At 32.2% G+C, this 24,769-nt stretch overlaps 2 protein-coding genes and 1 pseudogene across 2 annotated transcripts; 1 reads left to right on the top strand and 2 right to left on the bottom strand.

The window, feature by feature from the left end:
• Positions 1-361: 361 nt before the first annotated feature.
• On the bottom strand, positions 362-2,760 carry LOC139496304 (uncharacterized). The gene is made up of 2 exons (XM_071284811.1): positions 2,615-2,760; positions 362-1,576 (listed from the first exon to the last, which is right to left on the bottom strand). The coding sequence occupies exons 1-2, from the start codon at positions 2,627-2,629 to the stop codon at positions 989-991; spliced, it is 603 nt and encodes a 200-aa protein (XP_071140912.1). The 5' UTR covers positions 2,630-2,760; the 3' UTR covers positions 362-988.
• Positions 2,691-17,812, bottom strand: LOC139494602 (uncharacterized; annotated as a pseudogene).
• Positions 7,354-10,356, top strand: LOC139495339 (uncharacterized). Its single transcript, XM_071283644.1, has 4 exons — positions 7,354-7,374; positions 7,803-7,960; positions 8,437-8,499; positions 9,667-10,356. Exons 1-4 carry the CDS (start codon positions 7,354-7,356, stop codon positions 9,968-9,970), a joined length of 546 nt encoding a protein of 181 aa, XP_071139745.1. The 3' UTR covers positions 9,971-10,356.
• Positions 17,813-24,769: the final 6,957 nt, after the last annotated feature.

The raw sequence follows: 24,769 nt of genomic DNA, 5'->3' as shown, positions 1-24,769 counted from the left end.
AAATCTTTAAAGTTCTTCATGTCTGTAATCAGTCTTGTATACCATTAATATTATTTCCACAGGTACTTTATGCTTGCACACCTTCTTATTCTCTTTACTTTATATATTTTGAAAAAAAATCTGTATTATCTATTCTGTAAAGCTCACTAAGACCCTCATGCATCATTTGCATTTTTATTACAATTACATAATATTCACTGAGTATCAAATTTAATAACATAAGTTGGTGTTACCTATATATACAAACTATACATTTAGTAATATTAGGCAAAATATACAAATTCAGTTGTACAGAAATACATATATAGTATACAGATAAAGAGTCAAAAAGATTTTTTTTTATTTTACGTTTTTAGTCCAAAATTTAAAGTTGATGAATAAAAATAAATAATAAAGTTGACATTTCTGAATGTTTGTCAAACTAAATAGTATTGAAATTAAAAAAAAAATGTTCCTTTAAACTTTTTACAAGTACAATAAAATCATTTTTGGATTGAGTGCTAATCTATTTTAATTAGTTTTTTTCTCATGGCCCTAAGTTTAACAATAGGGTAGGTTGTTAGCCATTACTTTTAAAAACATCCTTGTCTTGAATAGTTGATAAAACAAAGTTTTCCCAAAATAAGTTATGATAATAATTATAATAGAAAATGAGAAAAGATCTTTCCAGCATATTGGTCACTCCAGCAAAAACAATTAACATAATTTAAAGAAAATGTTTTCATAACTAGAATATTAACCATGTACATATAGGCAATGTACTTTTACAATTATTTGTCTAAGTCAATGCATGATTGGAGTATACCACCATTGTGGACCTAAATGTCAAGACTTTTGTTTGCACATTGATGTTTTACCTCCTTTGATGTTAACTCACATGACCTAGTTTAAAACAAGATAATTAGAGACAGATAACCAATCTGTAGATTATGGTCATGATGATGGACATATAATTATAAACAGACCAGATTGTATCTGTATTCTTAGTCTACAATTCATTAGAACATAATTTCACATCAACACCAATGAAAAACAATCTATCATTGTCTCTTCCTATAACTTGTGGTTCACTTATATCATCTAAGAGGAAAGGCTTGCAACAACTCACTCGTTCTGAAACGTTCCAAAACCCATCTGTATATGCAACATCACTGAACAAATCAAGTAGTACCCAAGTGTACATTTTACCACGCCAATCATGTTCGAAAATGGATTTCACACGACCAAAGACCATATCATCTTCTTCCCTCACACAGGGATGCTGGTCTTTTAAATTCCTGACAAAGTAAACATGTGATGGTGACTGTTTATTGCTGGAAACTCGACTGGTTTTTCCATTTACATTTTTCTCTACACTCTTCAAAGCTAACCCTTGTTTGTTCATTCTTGAAGTTAATGCAAAGTCATAAACCTCAGACATGTCATCTAGAACCTTTTCCTCTAATAATGTTTGGGTCTTCTTCATGGTTTCCTTTTTGGGCTCATTTAAGTTGCAAATGTCTTCAAATTTACCAAGTGTTAAATCATCTGTATCAACAATGTCTGACATGAGCATAAATACACACCAGTCATATATCTGAAAATTAAAACAAAATGTTCTATTAACATCTGGTATTTAATTTGATTGGGCTACTGAAAACTTGCATATTCGTGGAGATTTGATGTCGTGGTTTTGACAAATCTCTGTATACAAAGCGTTAAAATATGATTCATGGTACATTTGAAATCGTGGTTTATCCGTACCGATGAAAACCACAAAAAATGGTATCCAACGAAAAATAATGAATCCACAGTAACCAGTTTCAGTAAATTTTGGATTAGTTAATATAAAAAGTATTTTTTAATTTATCTTTTTGATTGAATTTGATTCGTATACTCATTGAGATGAATTTAACATCACCTTTTCTGGCATGTAAAGAAAACAAAATTTTAGTGTCTACAACAACGTATATAAATTCATATAAATATAAAAAAAATGACAAAAATATCAATATTACATATCATAAACTCATCTGACAAAAATACCAGGATTACACCAGACACGCTTTTTGTCTACAAAAGACTCATCAGTAAAGCTCAAATCAAAAAATCTTTAAGGTGATACTTAACACTACAGGGAGATAACTTTGTAAAGTCGGCTAAATGTTTTAATTACGTTGTGTTGTAAAAAGAATATATAAGCTTCTCAATGATCAAAATTGAATTTGTCAAACTGCTATATAACCAGTGTAATTTTTCTGACAAAACGCTTGGTTCAAAATGTTTGCAATTTTTATATTTTTGTTAAAGGGTCAATGTAAATACTTTGACAAAATTTTATGAAAATATAACGAGCCAAATTAATTTGGGTGAAAGTGTTGGGTACCACCTTGAGGGCCAAATATTGTATAAAGTAAAGAGCATCAAGGACCAAGAATTCCCAACACTTTTATGAAACATACCACCGTTCTTTTCAATTAATATTTCACTACAGTTCTTTTAATAGTTTTATTTTTATTTAAATGCAAAACTTAGAGACAGACAAAAATTACTTTTCATGAGAACACAAATAAAATTTCAATAAAACTTATTTGGTGAATAAAAAATCCTGTAAATGTCATGATTGAGTACTTACTGCATATGTTTCCATGACTGTAGATTCAATTCTGTGTTTGTTGAGTACTTGTCTTGTAATCCAACAGTTAACCCTCTCATAAGGAAAAAGCCACCTTCCATACAATGGACCGTATCTGGGAAATCCCTCCGGAATATGATGTAGAAGATGCATGGTTTTGCTATTAAAAATAATATAAAGGAACATTAAAAAAACAGTTTTTATATATTTGCAGGAATAGATATTTGAATTGTTATCAATATCCTTTTAAATATAGCGACATACAATGTACTATATAAAGAATAATGGCACACTTGTACATGTAGATTTAAGTTAATCTTTACTCTTATCCAAGGTATTGGTAGTGTATGTTGACAACACAAGTTCATGTTGCATTTTGTAGGAAATGTTGAAAACCCTGAATCCAAAGAGTAGGTCCAGTAAGGACAGATTTTGGCTTCAAATTTTAGGTTCATCTGACGAAAGATTTTGACCACTTATAACACTTAAGTGTCTATTTCAATTGAATCAATTAGTTGATGTGAAGATTTTAACTGAATCAGTCATAAAAAATGCACCAATTCAAGCTGAAATATCAAAAATCTACCAAATATGCCGGAAAATGTAATTTTTCAGATGTGTTTTGTCAAAAATGAAAGTGGCCGCATCAATGTTCATCCTCAACCTTTATATATGTTACCTTCTAAATTTGTCCTTGAATCAAATTTTATAGTAATAAGCATTGAAATAAGATTCATATGTTTGGTTGGGCAAACCATCATCAAACATTCAAAGAACGATTGCCTAATTTTTTTTAACTTGTGAAGAACAAAACTCTAACATAAATGAGTAACGCCACCAAAATTCAAACTTATATGAGTTATATAATAAAATTGAGAATGGTCAAAAGCAAATTCTCATTTTTTTTCTTTTTTCATGTTTGTTTCATGTTTATAGTAGGACAAAGACAGCTTACTTGTAAGGATAATGGGAAATCTCTTTCAATCAAAGCAAGAGCTTCATGGGTTTCTTCCTGTAACTGTTCTAAATCAGCAACTTTGTATTCTTCTTTTGTAAGCTTTTTCAATACGTCAAACAACTTCAGCAATGTACGCTCTTGTTCTGGTCCCAACAAACCATGCAAACACCATGCAGCAGCATTACTTGTGACAAACTGAAAGAAATACATATTAATATAAATGTTTACATATGAAATGTATGAAAGATGACATGTTGATTATTAGTCGTAACTATAGAATTAAAGATAAAAACAATTTTTGCAACTTTAGACAGTAGAATACAGTATACATGGTATATTTACAACTGGCTCACACGTAAGTTGAGTACCAGTATGATCATGATGACACATATATTTGTCTCATTGACTCTCATTACAATGATAACACCATAAATTAATTCTAAATTAAATAAAGGGCTGTGGTTTAGCGCATGATACGCCCGTTGCTCTTTTAATTTGTCTTTTATGCTTTAAATGAATTTATATGATCAACTAGAAATATATATACAACTCAAAAGAGATGTTACATTAATATATTCACCAAAGTTTCATAAAATCCCCGTTTTTTAAGTATGAAAATTCATTATTTAAGAAAACGAAAAATCTCAAATTCATAAAAATGGAAAGGGAGCTTATGTCAATAGATATAAACAATTTATCAAAGTTGCATAAAATTTTGTGAATTGTCCCAAAATTGGAAAGTCCTCTTTATTAAGCATAAAAATTCATAACACAGAAATGTAAAATATGAACTTTATAAAAATTGAAATGGAGCTTGTACATCAATCGATATAAACAATTAACCAAAGTTTAATGGACAAATGGTGAAAGCCTTTTTGAGTTATTGTCCGAAGTGTTGATAATCCCCTTTTTAATGAATAAAGCCCCATAAATCCAAAACTTAAAATCTAAAATCTATAAAAGTTGAAAGGGAGCTTACATCAATAGATATAAACAATTCACCAAAGTTTCATGGACATATAAGTCCCGTCTAAAAGACAGGCGTATAAAAATGGTGAAACAGTTAGTGTGTGTACACTATATACAAATGTAAAAACAAATTTCTCAGGCCGAATAAATATATATATACATGATATATATGTGTGTAATTCCAGTTACCATAAAACGGCATCTTTTTGAAATTAGCAATTAAAATATGTTTCTAGTATCCATTTCTCAAAAAAAAGATTACGCATGGACAAATATCCAATTGTTCAAAACATTTGAAAAAAAATAGACAAAAGTTTTGTTATTCCACTTTTGACGAAGCAAATTTAAGCAGGGATGCAATTTGGGTAATATATATACATGAATTGAAAATCAAATTGGTGTACCTATATAACATGTATAATAAAGAAGGATACAACTACAAAATAAACACATAATGGAAATATTTGTCTTGATCATAAAAAAACTAAGTTGAAAAAACTGTCAAATATAGGTGCAATTTGGGTACCGTCACATAGTTAATAAAATGCTATAAACATAATGTAATTTATGTAACTGGAACCACACATTCTATATTATTACAACATACCTGAAGTTTCCCATGCATAGTTCTAAGTGTCCATGGCTTGGAGAAATGTTTATCTGGGTGGTAGTCAAAACCAGGTGGGTATTGCAAACTTTTGGCTCTCTTATCTGCAAGTGCTAGAGCTGTACGATCTAACCTCCAAGGGGCAGGTGGTAATACACATTGTTCAACATTGTTACTCTTTTTCTTCTTGTGCTGCACATTATTCAGAGTAACTGATTTTCTTTTCTGACCCACTACTTCATTGCTGGAACCGTCTGTTGACTCTTCCGTCACATCTGTATTTTCTTTCACCCACGTGTCTTTAAAACGATCAAATTCTTGTTCGCATAGCCTTACTTTCTTGGAATCATCTTTTCCAGTAATTGTATCCAAAACATTACCAATTACATCAGCAATTGTGTGCATTCCATCTGGTTGCATCTGTTCTGATCTCTTGTGATATGGTAGTTTCATGAAGCTGTATGTACCTTTCAAACCCGTTCTTTTTTGCATATTGTTTTTTTGGTTTTTGTTTGGTAGATCATCATACTGCTTCCTTAGGTCATACTCTTCTTCGTTGGTATACATGTGCTGAGTTGTTGAAGATTCCTCCCTCTTTGATGCATAGTTTGTGGTATCTGATCGTAGATGATGGTTGGTTGGTAAAAATGATCTGTTGCTTAAGTGGACAACTTTGTGAAGGTTTTTACAGTATTCCCCAGTTTCTCTGCAGTATGGGCATCCTCTTAATGCTGCCTGACTTGACACATGTAACAGCTTGCCAAATGCTGGTATATCACACTGGTATTGTAATAGTGCCACTTTAACTTTGCATGGTGCTCCTTTGTAGGTGTTAAAAAGTTTACATTCAGATAATGTCAATAGTTCATCAACAATTAATTCTAAATACGGATCAAGATGTTTTGGTTCTTCTGTTTTGGTTCCAGGAATAATACCAACAAGCATCATTGGGCCAAGAATTTGTCTAACATTTACAGGCAAATTTAACCATGTCAAAATTAGTGGCCACATTGACTTTTGGGTAGCCATACTTTTATTCGGGTTAAGTCCATCTGTAAATAAAGCTAATGGAACAGTTAATGATTCCTCCATGTTTTCAAAGACTCCCTCTTCTTCATACCAAGATTCATATATGGATCCATCTGTAAAATCGCCAAGTTTTCCATTTGCAACCTCCTGTTTGGAATACAAAAGTTTACAGACATTGTCTGTGCCATACCACCTAGCTAGTCTAGGACCTAAGGGCATATAGGTAAACGTCTTTCTTGGATTCTGTGAGTTGGTCAAGTACCTATCTCATCACAAACAGAACACTTTATATTGTCTGAATGATCTAGTCTAAATATCTGGCAGTCATTGACACAACAATGATAGGTTGTTGTTGGTATTAAAAGGTGTTTCACCATGTCATGCGCTTCTTTGTAACTTTTGGGTAGCTTGTTTGGTTGAGGCAGTACTTTTTTTTCATTTGACAAACACATGCTCACTGCAGACTTTGACATGCCATTGTTCGAGCAAAAGGTCACAAAATGGCGCAACACTGATTGGAGGATTGTGGTTTTACTTCCATCATACAATGGTTCATTAAGTCTGGGTTCCTCATATGGTCTGGTAGTGAAGTTTATTGTGGGCTCCTCATTTTTCCATGAAGTGTTCATTACGTTTATCATCTTTGCCTGGTGTCTTCTATTAGCCCTATCACCAGTGAGACCACCTAAAGAAAAAAAATTGAATAAACAAATATCCTTAACTATGCAATGGCATATGATATATGTGTTATTAAAAAAAACCATGAACTATATTGTACCATGGAAGTGTTATAAACCAGTCAGGGATATAACTCTATAGGGTTATTACAGGAAAATAACATACATTTGTTATTGTGGACTAAAAAATCAAAGAACTGTGATAACATATGTATGTTACATGTTTGAAAGGGACAATATACATCATAAGTTTAGTTAAAATGTATACAAGTTCTATTAATATTACTATTGTCTTTATGTATACTTATATATAACTATTGAAAGATGTAGCAGTTCATAGTATTCCAATTTTCAATAGTACACCTATATGTTATTACAGAAAAAATATGCCTGTAATAACTAAAGGGTGTTATCACAGCTTCTCTATATCACTTCAAAACATTTGCTCAGACATAAATCATGCTTAATTACAATGTATTTAGATTTATTGTAAGAAATAATGACCAGAGCATGTAATGAGGTTCTGCGCAAGTTTCTCAGTAATTCCCAAGTGTCTTATATAATAAGTTACATTCCTTTGATAACTAAGCCTTGTTATCACAGCTAAGTTAATTCCTTAATAGCCTTGTCTCATTGATTAACCATGGATAATCAAAAATGTATTAATTCAATTTAAAAATAAATTATCAAGGCTATGCATTTAGTTTCTGCGCAAAGTCTCAATTGTTCCCTAGAGTCCACTATAGATTAACTAATTTTACAAATAACAAACATATGTTATAACAGATTTAGAAAATTTAAGGAAAAGTATCTGTAATAACACACACAAGTTATTTTCTGTAATAACCCTATAGAGTTATATCTCTGACTGTAAACAGGAATATTTTATAAAAACAAGTCAACAGTTAAATTAATATTTAGTAAACATATATTTATTTACTTTTGCAGAGAAGTATTCGAGAGGTTGCCAGCTGTTCAACAAATATTGGAGTCCACCTGATTCAAGATATGTTTCCAGAATTAAAAAAGACTCCAAGATCAACAAAGAAACTTGCAGCTGCCATATCCAGCAGAAGAAGAAACAAAAGGCAGTACTTGCAACTGAAGTAGGCATACAACTAATATAAATTACCTTCCAAACTTTTTTGGGACCTTAATCAACTCACTGCTTTAAGCAATTTTGTTAAAACTATTTTATATTTAAGTATTTAGTATAGTACATTATTGATTTATACGTAAAAAAATCAAAAGTTACAAGATTCTAAATCAGCCAATGCAACAGATTTTATCAGGACGAGGCTTTACTCAAACAAGTATCTTTGTAAATTACCTACGCATGTACCAGTCATCCAGTAATGTTGAAAACAAGGCTTATTTTAAATATAATTAATTAATTAACTTTATTTCAGTAACTTTTCTAAATATCATTCTTATATGTCATGTGTCCCACTATACAGATTTTACTACCTTTAACAAATTGTCAAGTTGTCTGGTTTATTTTCCCAATTGGCCTCTATCATGTCCATAGCTATTCATTTTTTCTATTGAACAAAATTTATTATATGATCTTCTCTATTTTTAGAGACAAAGCAGGCAGTCAAGGCAAAACTGTAAAAAGACTACTGAAAGACCGCAAGGATCAAAAGTAAGTACCGTCAACTTTCTCAGTTTCTGTGTACAGCCTTGCAATTCAGAACTTTAGATAAAGTTAAAACTTAATTGTAATTGGCAAAATGGTTGTATGGATTTGGATGGAGAAAACTCATTGAAGCCCTTGATTCAAAATTTGAAGAAAATTTTGAAAAAATTTTGAAAAAAATTACATGCACTTAACCAAAAATTTAAGTTTTAAGTTAGATTGAGAATTTAATTTTAGTATCCAGCTGAAAATAATATAGTTTTACCACTTAAACATGTTAAATGCAATGATGATTTCCCTTTAAATAAAATAAACAATTTTTTGTAGAATACTGTGTTTAATTTAATTTTGGATGTAAGGCGTCTTCTGATTGGCTGACATTATTTTGTTATCAGCCAATCAACATAATTTAATGATGTGACTGTCACATCATCAATGTTTTTTCATGGTTATACGGTTTTAAATTTAGAATTAAATTAGAAGAAATGACTATAATTTTATTTGGTCTTTTTACTGTTTAATTACCCACTACATGCGTTATTCAATGTGCACCAAATGTTTTATGTTTTTTCTTCATAGACAGAAAAAAATATTAGTCCTCCCTTAATAAATATTAGCAATAGGGATTATAACTTACAACGACAAATAGGCTTTGTTTTTATGATCAGAGTACTGTAAATCACAGGTAGTCATGCATGGTAGTAAACATGGTCAACATGGTCAAGTTTTAATTTTTTAAGTATATATCTATATTTGTAGCATACTATTACTTAATCAGTGTAATACCGACTCAATAAACATGACAGTTATAAAGTCCAGTAACTTAACCAGAGTAAACCAAAACGTTGGTTTAATTGAATAGACCTAAATAACAACATTAAGTTTAATGATCAATAGTTATCAAAGGTCATGAAGGTACAAACATGACAAATGTACCAGGATTTTAATTTAGTACGCCAGATGCGCGTTACGTCTACATAAGACTAATCAGTGACGCTCAAATCAGAAATATTTATAAACCTAAACAAGTACAAAGTTGAAGAGCATTGAGGATCCAAAATTCCACAAAGTTGTGCCAAATACGGCTATTTATTGTTAATTCACATTCATAAGACAAAAGAAGAAATACAATGCAACAGTTTTCTTTGTATTCATAATTCTCTTTTTTTCCAGATTACAACTTAATGTGCCCATTGGTTCCCCACCAAGTATAGAAACTACAGAAGACTTGGTGTCTTTGTCCCCAAGGCCAGCATCGCCTTATCCAAATGAACAAGATTCATTTGAAGAGACCACTACAGTGGAAGAGACCCTCAACATCACAACTATAGAAGAGAGCTTCAACATGTCACCATTGAGCTCACCTACTAGTGCCATTCCTTTAGCACGTTTAGCAGCTAAAGACCTATCTATTGAAGACTGTGACACATCAGATGAAGAAATGGACAAAAGGCTGATAGACTTTGTCAGGCATTAAATTACATTTGTGTAGTCCACTGACAATGACTGAAATCTGTATCAAATAGTAAATGTATTTATACTTTGTACATACATGTATATAGCATATGATTATTTATAAGCCTAGGTACTTAATATATTATAAATTGTTGGAATTAAATTGAATTATTCATTGAACACTAACATGCTTTATTCCACAGGGGTATACATGTACATGTATTTTTTTATTTGTGTTCATATGTAAGACATTCGGATTGTAATAACTTGCATCAGTTCAAATGCTTTTTGTCTTCTTTTCAAGAACTTTTTTACACCATAATAAATTTGAAATTGGTCTTACTTAAGATAATAGTCAGAGCTGATAAACAAATATTTTTCATTTAAATTAGTGCTATATCATGAATATGTGCATGCATGGACACTTATTTTTATTATAAATAAATATTTAAATGATAATGAGTAGTTATTATTGCTTCTTTTTTATAACCTTTGATTTACAAACACTTTGTACATGTTGTACTTGAAGTGTTTTTTTAGTTATTGCAGATGATGTTATAAAATCTGATGCATGTCTATTCAATCCATTAAACATGTTGAAATAAGCATACGCTTATTTGAATACAAAGTGTCTGGAGTAGACTAAATAAAATTTGTATCCAACATGTCCAATATGAAAAGGAATATCATAAGAATATCCAACTTAAATTTATTTGATGAAATATCATTTTTTTCGCAATGCATTAATACTTGAAAGCATATTATCAGAATTTTATTGAAAATCTTATGCGAATAAAGTATGCCAAAAAAAAAATCAATGGAGGAAAGGGTTAAAAATTGGTAAAAAAATAAGACCGTTAACTTTCTCCTTTGAATTGTTTTACATTGTCTTATCGGGGCCTGGTATAGCTGACTATGCGGTATGGGCTTTGTTCATTGTTGTAGGCTGTACGGTGACCTATAGTTGTTAACGTTTGTGCCATTTTGGTCTTTTGTGGATAGTTGTCTCATTGGCAATCATACCACATCTTATTTTTTAAAACTATAACATGTATAAAGGACAATAACTCCTTAAGGGGTCAACTGACCATTTGGTCATTCTGACTTATTTGTAGACCTTACTTTGCTGAGCATCATTGCTGTGAACAGTTTATCTTTATCTATAAAAGTATTCAAGATAATAATCAAATCAGCAAAATTTCCTTAAAATTACCTTTTTCAAGGCAGCAACCCAAGTTGGTTATTCGAATGACCTGAAAATTTCAGGGTTGATAGATCTTGACCTAATTTACAATTTTTCCCTTCCCCCAGATTTGCTCTAAATGCTTTGGTTTCAGAGTTATAAGCTATATTTTCTTACCAAACAATTGGACTCTCTTGGCCTGTTGTATCTTGTCTTTCAGCTGTGCAAAGTGGAAATCAAACATCTTGACCTACAATGTACATGTACAAATAAAAGTAAAAAAGTTTAATAGTGAGAGAGAAACTGAAATCTAAAGAAAAAAGTAGTTTCTAAGATATGAAACATAACTTTATTTGCTGTTTTTCCTATAAATTCGTTCCACCTGAAAATCTTTTATTTGTATTTACCAGCAAAATTTTATTTTATTTTATTTTTTCGTTCCTACCAAAAATCTTTTACATTGTTATATTTGTATTTCCCGCACAAAACTTTTTTTTACCGGAATCCTCGGGTTTATCTTTACCGTATAAGGTCTAGTCTGTTTGGTATCACATGAGCGTTTGACATTAACACTTGCATTTAGAGTTTCAAAGCATTTGTTTAAAATCGATGTTGAACGCTTTGAAATCATTATACGACGTACTTTACTCTGTTTCTTTATACTTGAAGAGCAGGGTTCATTTACAAAAAAGTTTGTTTCATACAAAATTATCAACGTGTGTATAAACTATTTTATAAACGTACGTTGTATTCTATATCATATTCATTTTGTGATCCGTTGATCAGGATGATTATATTAACAATGCCTTCAACCAGCATTGCTATATATTATTTATATCTGACATGAACCAAAGATGACAAAAGCCTGTAAAATGGAGAATATTTGGCAGTAAAATCAACCAAGTTTTCCATACAGATCATTTATAAATGCAATGTAAAATATGTGACAATTGAGTTTTATGTCTTGTAGCATTTTTTATTGGAAACGTAGGTACACACGAAAATTTAAACACTCTAGGGACTTTTTCTACTAGTAACTTATGTCTGCCTGGACATATTTTACCAGGACAACCTGTAGGCTAACTTTATAAATGCTACGCTATTTTATTCAATTGTGCATGTAAATGGCCAAGACAAATATTTACTTAGTTTACAAATTGTTTAGTCAATGGGAGGGACATTTTGACTTACATGTAAACATGTGAAACAGTGCTTATTGTCTGAAAAAAAACCTTTAGAAAATAGGGGTGACAGAAACACATTTTTTTTTTGCATTGGCCTCAAGATGTTACATAATAATTTTATTATTATTTTTTGTGTTCATAAATTTGAAAATTGCACATTTTTTTTAATACAAGCACATGACATTACTGCGTAAGAAACAGAATCCTTGTTTTTATTGGCCAACTGAAGTATGTCTTCAAATTAAAGGTCAATTTATTTATAAAATGAAATTAAAAAAAAAACACAAATGGACAATTGTGTGCAGTCTCAAAACATGATCAATGTACATGTACATGATATAACATGTATAAAAAAGGTAAATAAAAAAGTTCTCTATGGTCATTTGATGGTAGGACCCTGTAGGTACCCTATTGTTTCCAAAGATGTAATGGGAAAAAAGCAGGTTATTTTCCCCCCTTTAATACATGTACCTTCAGACAGAATCTGATTGCTTTTTTAAAGGAACGTCCTCTTTCAATCATAAATGTGTAGAAACTAACTATCTGGTTTTTTTAATTGATACCTAAGATTAACAAGCTTGAAATCTGACCTATATCTATATTTTGTAGAAAGAAAGAAATTTCAATAGCCTTGCAAGATGTCATAATCATTCAGAGTAGTATGTATATATGTACAATAAAATTGAGAATGGAAATGGAGAATGTGTCAAAGAGACAACAACCCGACCAAATAAAAAAACAACAGCAGAAGGTCACCATCAGGTCTTCAATGTAGCGAAAAATTCCCGCACCCGGAGGCGTCCTTCAGCTGGCCCCTCAACAAATATATACTATTTCAGTGATCATAATGAACGCCATACTAATTTCCAAATTGTTCACAAGAAACTAAAATTAAAATAATACAAGACTAACAAAGGCCAGAGGCTCTTGACTTGGGACAGGCGCAAAAATGTGGTGGGGTTAGACATGTTTGTGAGATCTCAACCCTCCCCCTATACCTCTAACCAGTAACCAATGTAGAAAAGTAAACGCATAACAATACACACATTAAAATTCAGTTCAAGAGAAGTCCGAGTCTGATGTCAGAAGATGTAACCAAAGAAAATAAACAAAATGACAATAATACATAAATAACAACAGAGTACTAGCAGTAAAACTGACATGCCAGCTCCAGACTTCAATCAAACTGACTGAAGATTATGATTTCATCATATGAACATCAGGCACAATTCTTCCCGTTAGGGGTTTAGTATCATACCATCATAACATATATGTCATAATGAGAAGAACATAACCCACGTCATGCCATACTGTTTTTAGAATAAATGTGTTTAGTTAAAGCAGACTATGTGGTATGGGCTTTGCTCGTTGTTGAAGGCTGTACCATAACTTATAGTTGTTAATGTCTGTGTCATTTTGGTCTCTGGACATTTGTCTCATTGGCCATCATGCCACATCTTCTTTTGTTACATGTTAATAATTAGAACCTTATATAAGTACCTTTAATATTGTACATGTTGTAAGGACATTGAACTAATGTCAGTATGAAAAATATTAAAAAGTGGTGTTCGTATAAAATCAGCATACGTATTCATCCTTGTATTTTTTATAATGAGGTACAAGATAATTGTGAAAGTCTGTGCGGAATTGTTTTAGGGTTTGTCTGACATTTGATCAGTCAGACATAGGCCGTGTTCCCATTGACCTAAACTCGGTGTTGTGTAAGTGTAACTCACACGTAAACTAAACAAAATTACGTTCCCATTGATAAAACTCAATGTTTACATGTAGTGTAAATCATGTTTTGTCTACATGCAGTCGATACTAGATGTAGGCCTTGTGTAGATTCGGTGTACATAAAACTAGGCATTTAAAACATTAGTTTCGGCATGCATATTTAAAGAAGAAACGATTTTTGAATAAAATTGATATTTATAGCAATTATTATAATAAAAGTTCTTTACAGAAATATTTGTCTAAACTTGATATATTTATTTGTTTTGTTTAGAAATAAAACTTAACGTAGCTTTATTAAGCCCTTATCAAGACTCAAAGCAGCATCATTGCCGAACACATAATTCATTTGAAAATTAAGGTATTTCCGAATAAACTCGACTTACACAGAAATATTTGCCACTGGTCTTTACTCAAACAACGATACACTCATAAATGCATTACTAAAAAAGTGTGAGGTAAATGTATTGTTTGTGCAGTATCTCGGATCCGTGAAATTACACTTAAAAAGTAAAAAAAAACAAACATTACCCCCCCCCCCCCTTTTGCCAAATACTTCTTGGAGAAGAGTACCATTTTAACAAACAGAAAAGATAGCAATCTAGTGATCCCTAATATATCAATCCTTCTTCTTCGTCTGTAAGCACGCTGTTGCAGCCTACGTTTTCTAATGCGTAATCGAGACATCTTTAGTACAGTCAAACCTGATTAAACCGGACCCTGAATAAACCGGTTTCCTGTCCATTCCGGCCGAAAATGAAAGTCCCATATTTTTCCATTCAAAGTCTTTGTTAAAATACTCTTTGTAAACCGGACCCTGTGTATTCCGAATTCCGGTCTAATTATGAAGTCCCAATACTCTTAATTACATTAATTATTACCTGTCAAAACCGGTTTGTCTAATTAATTTCAATGATCGATTTGCAATCAAAACATATTTGATAATCAATTAGTCAGGTGTCAAACTGTGAATCTACAATCGTACAGTAGTGAACTGTATTATTTATCAAAACATTATAAACGTGTCAATTAAACTTAAAGACACACCGAATATATCTCGGATTGAACTTACGTTTTAACTTGGATAAACTAATTAAAATCGCTGAGTTAGAAATTCACATCGTGATTTCGAAATCCTGGGTTCCCTGTTGTGAACCCCTAAACAAATGACCTTGATAATGAAAAACACCCGGATGACAACAATCAATGGGTATTGTACACTGTACGACAACGTTTCGAAAGTGATGAAATTACGTTTGATAATATTCTGGCTTTTTAATCGTCCATTCCAACATTTCAAACTATTGATCATGGAAGTAAATCAAAACTCTCGTCTTACAATCCAAACAACGCGAGTAATTATGATGCAAATGCAAACAATGAAAAACGAAGTGAAAGTATTTTAATTTATCAGATATAATTTACAATCAGAGAGAACTTTTACATGCAAAATGTCGGACGTCACACGTCATTAACTTCCGGTCAAAACGGAAACCTGAATAAACCGGCTCACTGTCCAAACCGGCCCTTTTTCATAGTCCCGTAGCCGGCCGGTTTATACAGGTTTTACTGTATCTTTAAACTACTGCAAATCATCAAAATGGCTTTCATAAAGAAGCAACCACTTAACTTCAAAAAAAAGGGGGGGTATTTGTTTTATTTATCTGAGTCAGAATTATTTCCACGCAAACGTTTTACGGGTTGTTTTTTTGATGCTGGTAATCACATTTTTTTTCTTCAACATTTAACACTATAATGTATGGGGAAACTCTTGATTCAGAAGATTTTTTATCATCTATAGAACCAGAATTGTTTTCTTTATCCAATTACGGTTTGGAATATTTCCATCCCCCCTATTCAGAGTCAAATGGTCGTTCCCTTACTGCTAGAAAAGTTGTCCGAAAACTTTTCATTCGATTCTACGTAATGAACATTTAAATGACATAGAGTTTACAAGTGTGAACAAATCTTATGTACAGGTAATTAAACAAGGTGTTTAGATGTGAACAAATTTAATGTGAAACCAATGTCCAGTACATTAAACTAATTGTAAACATGTTTACTGTACATGGGGTTTGGTGTGAACACGGCCATAGTTTGGGATACACTGACTGGAATAAAGTATATAACTTAAAATACAAAATATCAAAAGTATAGATAAATTTATTCAACCCCACAAACAAAACATTTCATTGGACCTAATATTTGTAAATTACAAGTTTATCAAAAGTTTTTCAGTTTTCCCAGGACATGATTGGTCATGCTGGTCCGGTAAAGATCAACATTAATATTTTTGACAGGACCAAAGGAACTTTTACCAGACCGAGGCTGCAGACAAATCTGAGTCCATTCGCTCTAGTACCTGTTCACACCCAGGGTCAATTGGCCTTGATTTTTATTTTTATTCTTCATGTTGTACAGGTGCATTATGTTTATTATTTGAACAGAAAATATTTTGGTTTTGACTTTTGAGAAAAATTTACTGAATATTTGTTTTGCCACAACCAATTTATTTAATATTTTACCCTAGATTTGCATAGATCTACATGTACTAGAATTCTGGAATTCAAAATGTACAATGCATCTTTTTTATGTCTCTTAACAACCTTTATGGAAAAAGTGTTTCTTGAATTAGTGATTTAGAAAATCACTCATTTCAGTAAGTCTTCTGACTGGTATACAGTTTTGTAATTTGGAGTTTAGTATGTATACATATATGACGTCCATTATCAGTGAAGTTACTGAACTAGCTAGTATATATATTTGTTTAGGACGCGCTGAAGGATGCCTTCAGGTGGGGATATTATTGCTGCATTAGAAACCTATTGGTGACCTTCTGCTGTTCTCTTTGACATATTATGGGCTGATCCATGGACACTCTGGCCACTCTTTCATGGAAAAACAATGGATGATTTATATACATGTATATAGGGTCAAATCACTGTAGAGTGAAGCATGACTGAAGAGGCCCACCTTATGGCAGTCAGCGCCCCCTCCCTTATGAAAAGTTCTGGATCCACCACTGCATATTCCAGGATTCACAATTTCTATTTTCTATTTTTTTTTTGCATATACTTCTTTACAATTTACAGTTTGTACAATGTACATCATTGCTTTTATTTAATTTCAAGGCCAAGCTGACTTGTTTATAAAAACAAAAACAAAAAGAAAGTTTTCAATATCAAACCACAAAAAACAAGTATCACAACAGTCAGTAATCAATGAGAATTATAGTACTCTATACTTCTTCTTCTTTAGGGTATCCATAGATGTATTACCCTACATCTATGGGGTATCAGAAGTCCATCATTATCTGAAGATTATTTACTGTTTTTCGCTGTAAAAAGCCTTCAACTTTAAAATGTTTCAAATTAGTTTGAAGAATATAAAACTCTGAATAAGTTCATTCTACTTCAATTTCGTGAATATTCATATATATTTTTATGTTTTTAAATGTAGGGCGAACGGTGACTCTATACCATGTAGGGGCGAATGGACCTGATATCGCTGCAGTGCAAGTAGGCGATACAAAACATAATGATTCATGCAATATAATGCTTTCATAAACTTAATAAATCTTACCTGTAGAAAGTCATAAGTTTCTCTGTCTTTAAAGGTTACTGATATATCCAATTTATATCGATGGTCTAATAAATATGAGAAATTAATTTTTGTACGAACGGATGCTGAAGATGAAAATATCAAATATGGCGCTTGTTCCTATACCACGTGATTACTGTATGCCCAACAGGAGGGGACCACATACGGGATCTCTTTATATAAAAGGCTGTCAATCGTATTTTTAAAAATCATTTGTCAAACTAATATTAACAAAAATTCGATTGTTTGATTCCACATGCATGACAATTAAATTTACGCGATAACACACAATAACGGTCTTAATTTTATTATAGAGGTTTCCCTAGTTTCGCCTCAATAGCTAATCATTTGGAAAAGTTTAAAACAATGATTTTTAATAGAATTTTCTAAATCTTTATTTTTTTTGGAATTTTTGAGAATGATATCATACAGATAGGAGTTTTTAATAGTTGATCACGTTTAAACAAACTTATTTTCGATCGTAAAACTTGGTGTTGATTAAATTGTAGATCTCGTAACGTTCTGATTTTTCAAGTAAAAGCTACGCTTCACATTTCTTAAACCGTGCATCAATATTTTAATGTTTTATATAAATTTCTTAATGTCACGTGTTTTGTTCATTCATTTGTTAAAAATTGTGAAACATGCGACTTTACTTATAATATACGCATTTAACTAAATTCGATAAAATTTGAAAAAAATAAACGACATCAATCAAAGTTGTTTTGCTTTATGATTTACCTATACAAAGCTCTGGTCTCAACGATGTTTAAAACGAATTGATGCCAGTTTGAAATAGTTTAACGGGGGCGTGGCCTATTGTTTTAACGTACATTACCACTAACTTGATTTCAATTGATTCACCGCAAAGAAATCTATTTGACTGGCGTTAAAATAAATTGAAATGAATTGAAATGAATTGAAATTATTTTTTAATTTTTGTCAATCTTTATCAAATGACAATCAATCTCATTTAAATAGCGTTAACACGTTTTTGTCCGTTCAAGCTAAATTCGGGTTACTAGTGTAGACGCGCGTTTCGTCTACATAAGACTCATCAGTGGCATTCAAATCAAAAAATATATAAAGCTAAACAAGTAAAAAGTTGAAGAGCATTGAGGATCCAAAATTCCAAAATGTTGTGCCAAATACGGCTAAGGTATCGGAATTATCAGTTATAATTAAGTCAATTAGCGAAGCGTAGAAAGGCAAAGAACATTACACCAAGAAAAGAAGGGAAAACGGAGGAACAGCGGCACATACTAAGGAAGAATGTCTTAAAGTTCCAGAAGCGAGTACTCTGAGTCACCAAATACTGGCAGTTCTGTCGTCTTCTATAGAAAGAGATGAGATGGGGGAATATAATGCCGTTACTGATGCGTCATGTGATTTGGATAACACGGAGATGGTGAATTAACTACAGTGGTTGAAACGCCAAGATTATAATCGGAAAACTCTTCATCAACATCCACTTCAACATCATCCAAATCTACATCCAAAGAGGAAATGGACAAGCAAATGCAAAACTTCAACTCCAACTGAATAAAAAACTTACAAGAAGCATCCACATTTATAAATAAGAGTTTTAAACTAGGGGAAGAACACTTACCTCAATGGTCGGAGAGCAAACCAAGGCATTCAATAAGATGGCTAATGAACTAAAAGGGCTGAACCAGTGGTTAAGGGATAATAATGAACAAAAAACTGTAGATAAAGACAATAGAGAAAATAGGGATAATTATAGAGACAGCAGAGAATACCGAGATTATAGGGACAGAAGATATCATCCATATAAATAGATGATCAAACAGTTGTCAGGGATTTGACTTCAATTGTGACAAGTTGTTTTATGAACAGTGACATTTTTGCATCATATATATATATATATAACATAAATGAGGTCAACAGTCTTAATGTTGTATGCCTTTATTTAAATTTGAGGTTCGGAGGACCTCACTTAAAACAGAGGATATTTTAATGATCTACAAACTGACCCCCCTTTTTAGCTCACCTGGCCTAAAAGGCCATGTGAGCTTTTCTTATCACTTGGCGTCCGTCGTCGTCGTCGTCGTTAACAATTTTTCAAACATCTTCTCCTCTGAAACTACTGAATGGATTTGGATGAAACTTAATATGATTGTTCCTTAGAGTATCCTGCACAAAGTGTGTGCTTCGATTTTTGATCCGTCAAAAAACATGGCCGCCGTTACTAAAATAAAACATAGGGGTCAAATGCAGTTTTTGGCTTGTATCTCAAAAACCAAAGCATTTAGAGCAAATCTGACATGGAGTAAAAATGTTTATTAGCTCAAGATCTATCAGCCCTGAAATTTTCAGATGAATCAAACAAACCATTGTTGGGTTCCTGCCACTTAATTGGTAATTTTTAGGAAATTTTGCAGTTTTTTGTCATTATCTTGAATATTATTATAGATAAACTGTAAACAGCAAAAATGATCAGCAAAGTGAGATCTACAAATAAGTTAACATGACCAAAATTGTCAATTGACCCCTTAAGGGGTTATTGTCCTTTAATGACCATTTTTCCCAATTTGTTCATCATATTTGCTAACTTTAAAAAATCTTCTCCTCTGAAACTACTGAACGGATTTGGATGAAACTTAGCATGATTGTTCCTTAGATTATCCTGCACAAAGTGTGTGCTTCGATTTTTGATCCATTAAAAAAACATGGCCGCCGTTACTTAAAATAGAACATAGGGGTCAAATGCAGTTTTTGGCTTATATCTCAAAAATGAAAGCATTTAGAGCAAATCTGAGATGGGATAAAAATGTTCATTAGGTCAGTATCTATCAGCCCTGAAATTTGCAGATGAATCAAACAACCCATTGTTGGGTTGCTGCCACTTAATTGGTAATTTTAAGGAAATTTTGCAGTTTTTGGTCATTATCTTGAATATTATTATAGATACAGATAAACTGTTATAGCAAAACTGTTAAGTAAAGTAAGATCTACAAATAAGTCAATTTGACCAAAATTGTCAATTGACCATTGACCTCTTAAGGAGTTATTGCCCTTTAAAGACTTTTTTCACAATTTGTTCATCATGTTGACTTACTTTAAAAAATCTTCTCCTTTGAAACTGCTGTATCAATTTCAGCCAAACTTAGGCTAAATGAGTTTCAGAGTATCTAGTATAAATATTATATTTCATTTCCTTGTATGTCAAGAAACATAGCTCCTATGGCTAAAATAGAACATAGAAGAAAATGATTTTTTTTTACTTTTGAAGAAAATAGGACGATTCAAAGAACATTTAAATAAATTGAAAAGCCCAAATAATCATTGATGAGAGATTAAACCAAAAAAATTCAGGTGAGCGATTCAGGCTCTTGAGAGCCTCTTGTTATTACAAGATGTTGTGTAAGTTATTAAATTTGCACATTACTTATACCAAGGTAACATATGTTACAGTTAATGGTATAGTTCATTTACATATACATATTTGGTATATGAGATTGGTGAAATTAAGCACATGTGGAGGAGTCAACATACAATTTTGTGTACGACGTGGAACGTCTGGTTTTAGAGTATTTCTTCCGTTGAGGCACATGACAGCTGTTTCAGAGTTTATACGTCATTTGGACTTCTTCTGGTCTTACCTTTTATCATGCCAACATTTCATTGTTGTTTCAAAATGTTGTCTTATCGGTCAATGTTTACAAACTCCTGATGTACAAAATTACATAGAGGATTTGTATTTGACAGGTGTCTTCGAGCATGTGCGTACTTTGATGAAAATAGAAGGGAACTCTCGGAGGCTCGATATGGGTAAATTTATCCTGATTTACATTTGGTAATAGTTTTCAAGGAAATAAAATTTATTTGAGGTTTATTTAACGGAAGCTTAATAATATTGATAGTTCAAAGAAGTAACATGTTGTTGGGATGAACATACGAGATTCTAATCGTTACCTAAGAGACGGCGAATTTCGTGCCACTCTTAGCTGTAACTATGGGGACACCATAGGGATAGCTAAATTTTAGCAATTGCTATAGCTACATAGCATCGTCATATAAAAACGAGAGCGTTTGGCTTATTCGGGGTTCGGGGATTCGATAGTCAAAGAGGAAAGGACATACAGAAAAAAAAATATACAGATATTCACAAAAAGAAAAGGTACAGAGGAAATTTATTTTATTTAATATAAAAGCAAGATACATATATATTTTATAGCTAATTTAAGCTTTACTTTACTGATTTGATTCTCAAAATTTATTGGAAATATTAAGGAGAAACAAGCTATTCAGGACGAAATATTTATAATTTCAACATTAAAGTGAGTTCTAGTCGGACATAATTCCGAAAAGAGAACATTTGCGTATATCCATATACGGGGTTAATCCCGATATATTGATTTGGTACAAGGCAGATTAACCCGTTTGAAAAGATTGGTTTATGAAGTTAAAGTAAAGACAACTAAAGAACAAATTAACTTTATTGTAACTCTTGGAAATCTTGTCATAAAAAAAAGCATTAGAAATTCAATAAATCATTTTTTGTATACATGTATTACATTATTTCTCGATTTGATTAACGTATATTTCCCCTATCCCATGAACAACAACCTCATTTTTTAGCTCACCTGGCCAAAAGGGCCAAGTGAGTTTTTACCATCACTTGGCGTCCGGTGTCGTCCGTCGTCGTTGGCTTTTACAAAAATCTTCTACTCTGAAACAACTGGGTCAAATTGAACCAAACTTGGTCACACTCATCATTTGGGTATCTAGTTTAAAAAACGTGTGCAGTGACCCGGCCAACCAACCAAGATGGCTGCCACGGCTAAAAATAGAACATGGGGGTAAAATGCAGTTTTTGGCTTATAACTCAAAAACCAAAGCATTTAGAGGAAATCTGACATGGGGTTAAAATGTTTATCAGATCAAGATCTATCTGCCCTCAAAGAGAAAACAACCTGATCAAAAAGCAAATAACAACCCAAGGACACCAATGGGTCTTCAATGCATTGAGAAAATGCCGTACTGACAGACATCTTTCGCTAGCAGGCCCCTAAACAATAATATATACTAGTTTAGTGATATTGGATGTCATACTTATCTCCAAAATGTATGGAAAAAAAAACAATACAAAACAAGCAAAGGGCAAAGGATCCTGATTTGGACAGGCACACACATATTTCAGTAACAATTTAAAAAAAATATTACAATAATTTCTATACAGCTGGAAAAATTAACAGTATCTGCGTTACAGACAATACTTTTATGACCATACAATCTTTAAAATAGGCAAGTCTACACGAACTGCACTTATATATATGTATAAAGTGAATTGCCATGGTGCATTTGCAGTTGCATAACTTATTATTTTCATCTTTTCTTTTTCAAGATATCACCAAAACTTCAGGCATTAGATTTGTTGGAAGACCCACCAGAAATGGATGAAGAGGCTGATTTCATACCATGTGATAGATGTGAAAGTTGGTCGATGATGTGAGCAGCTACTCCATAAACTGTCAACTATTCTGATAAAACGAGATGAAGTGTTGCACATTGAAGGATGTACTGTAGATCAGTCAGATAATGATACTTGGTGTAAGTTGAGGAAAAGTAGAATAACTGCGTCAAAATTTTTTATAAAGTCTGTAGAGCTGTTGACAATTTGAAATGTCCTCTTTCGTTAATGAAAAGTCTAATAGAGGAATATGATTTATCTCATTCTGAAGTAACATCTCTTGAATTGGGGAAGAGGAAAGAGAAAGCTGCACTGGACCTTTACATACGTGTAAACAGACATAAACATAAAGGCTGCATGTTAGAGAAGAAGGGACTTCGTATCTACACAAGGTTGCCTTATGTTGGATGTTCTGTCGACTGCCTGTTCTCATGTAAATGTCATGGAGAGAATCTAGTGGAAGTTTAATGTCCGTTTGCTGAGAAAAACTTGAATCCTAAGGAAGTTGCCATTAAAAAGGGGTGTGTGCTAGATTCTAGTGGTGAAATTCAAGTAACTGACAAATGCGAATATTAACATCAAATTCAAGGACATATGGGTATATATCCACAAAGCAGACTTGGTTGTATTCACAAAGAAAGGAATAGCTGTTCCAGTGTTGCTAATGCTACATTTGATCCTCTGTTTTTTGAAAGAATGAGTACAAAGTTTCAGCTTTTCTTCCAAAAACATTTAGCTAATGCACTTATATCTGGTCAATGAATTGTGTCAAAAATGTACATGCTACTAATTAATAATTAACTAACCTATATAAAATTATCGAGATCAATGACACCTTTTGTCAATCGATCGGATCTATGTAAACAAATGATCTATAATTATTTTAAGTGTGAATTGATACATTGTAAATTTTGGGATGCAATGTATATGTACGAGTTGTACATGTAGTTAGTATAATTATACTGTATATTATTGTTATGGATGAAATGTTTACCATATCATGTGTAATAAACGCTCCTTTTTTTGTGTGAGAATTTATATATTGGCAAACTTATGAAAAAAACTGTTTCATTTTCCATAGGGTATATCAATGACTCCTAGTACAACAAAATGTACAACACAGACCGAACAGCCAACAACAGAAACGCCCTCAATTACAAGCACTGTTTTAACAACACCTCTACCCCCAATGACAAGCACTGGCCCTTGAACAACTCTGCTTCCAGTTACAACAGAGATGACACAAGGTAGTATGTTAAAACAGTCAGTAAGATTACAGAAAATATTACTGATATGTTTTTAAGATCATTATCGATATATATAGATTCTATCACTGCATCGAGTGTGATACGATATATATCCACTTGAGACAGTTAAATTTTCAAATTTAAAACGCGAGGCTTGCTGAGCGTTTTAAATATTTAAAATTTAACTGTTGAGAGTGGATAAATATCGTATTACACAATATTTGGTGATGGAATCTGTTTCTCTAATGATTTCCAAACAATACGCAGGCAAACTTATTCTGTCTTTTCGAATTATCTGTAAAAACATGTGTTCTTTCGATGTGACGCCATCAGACATGGTTGCCTTTTTTCATGCCGTCACAATAGGAAATTCAGAGGAAAGCAAGTAAATTTGATGTCATAATCGGATTTTAACCAATGAAGAATCACATGTTGATTA

Source organism: Mytilus edulis, chromosome 11 (genome assembly GCF_963676685.1).
Source record: "Mytilus edulis chromosome 11, xbMytEdul2.2, whole genome shotgun sequence".
NCBI lineage: Eukaryota > Metazoa > Mollusca > Bivalvia > Mytilida > Mytilidae > Mytilus > Mytilus edulis.
Note: the sequence above shows the minus strand (reverse complement) of the source record. Positions and strands in the feature narration are given on the sequence as shown.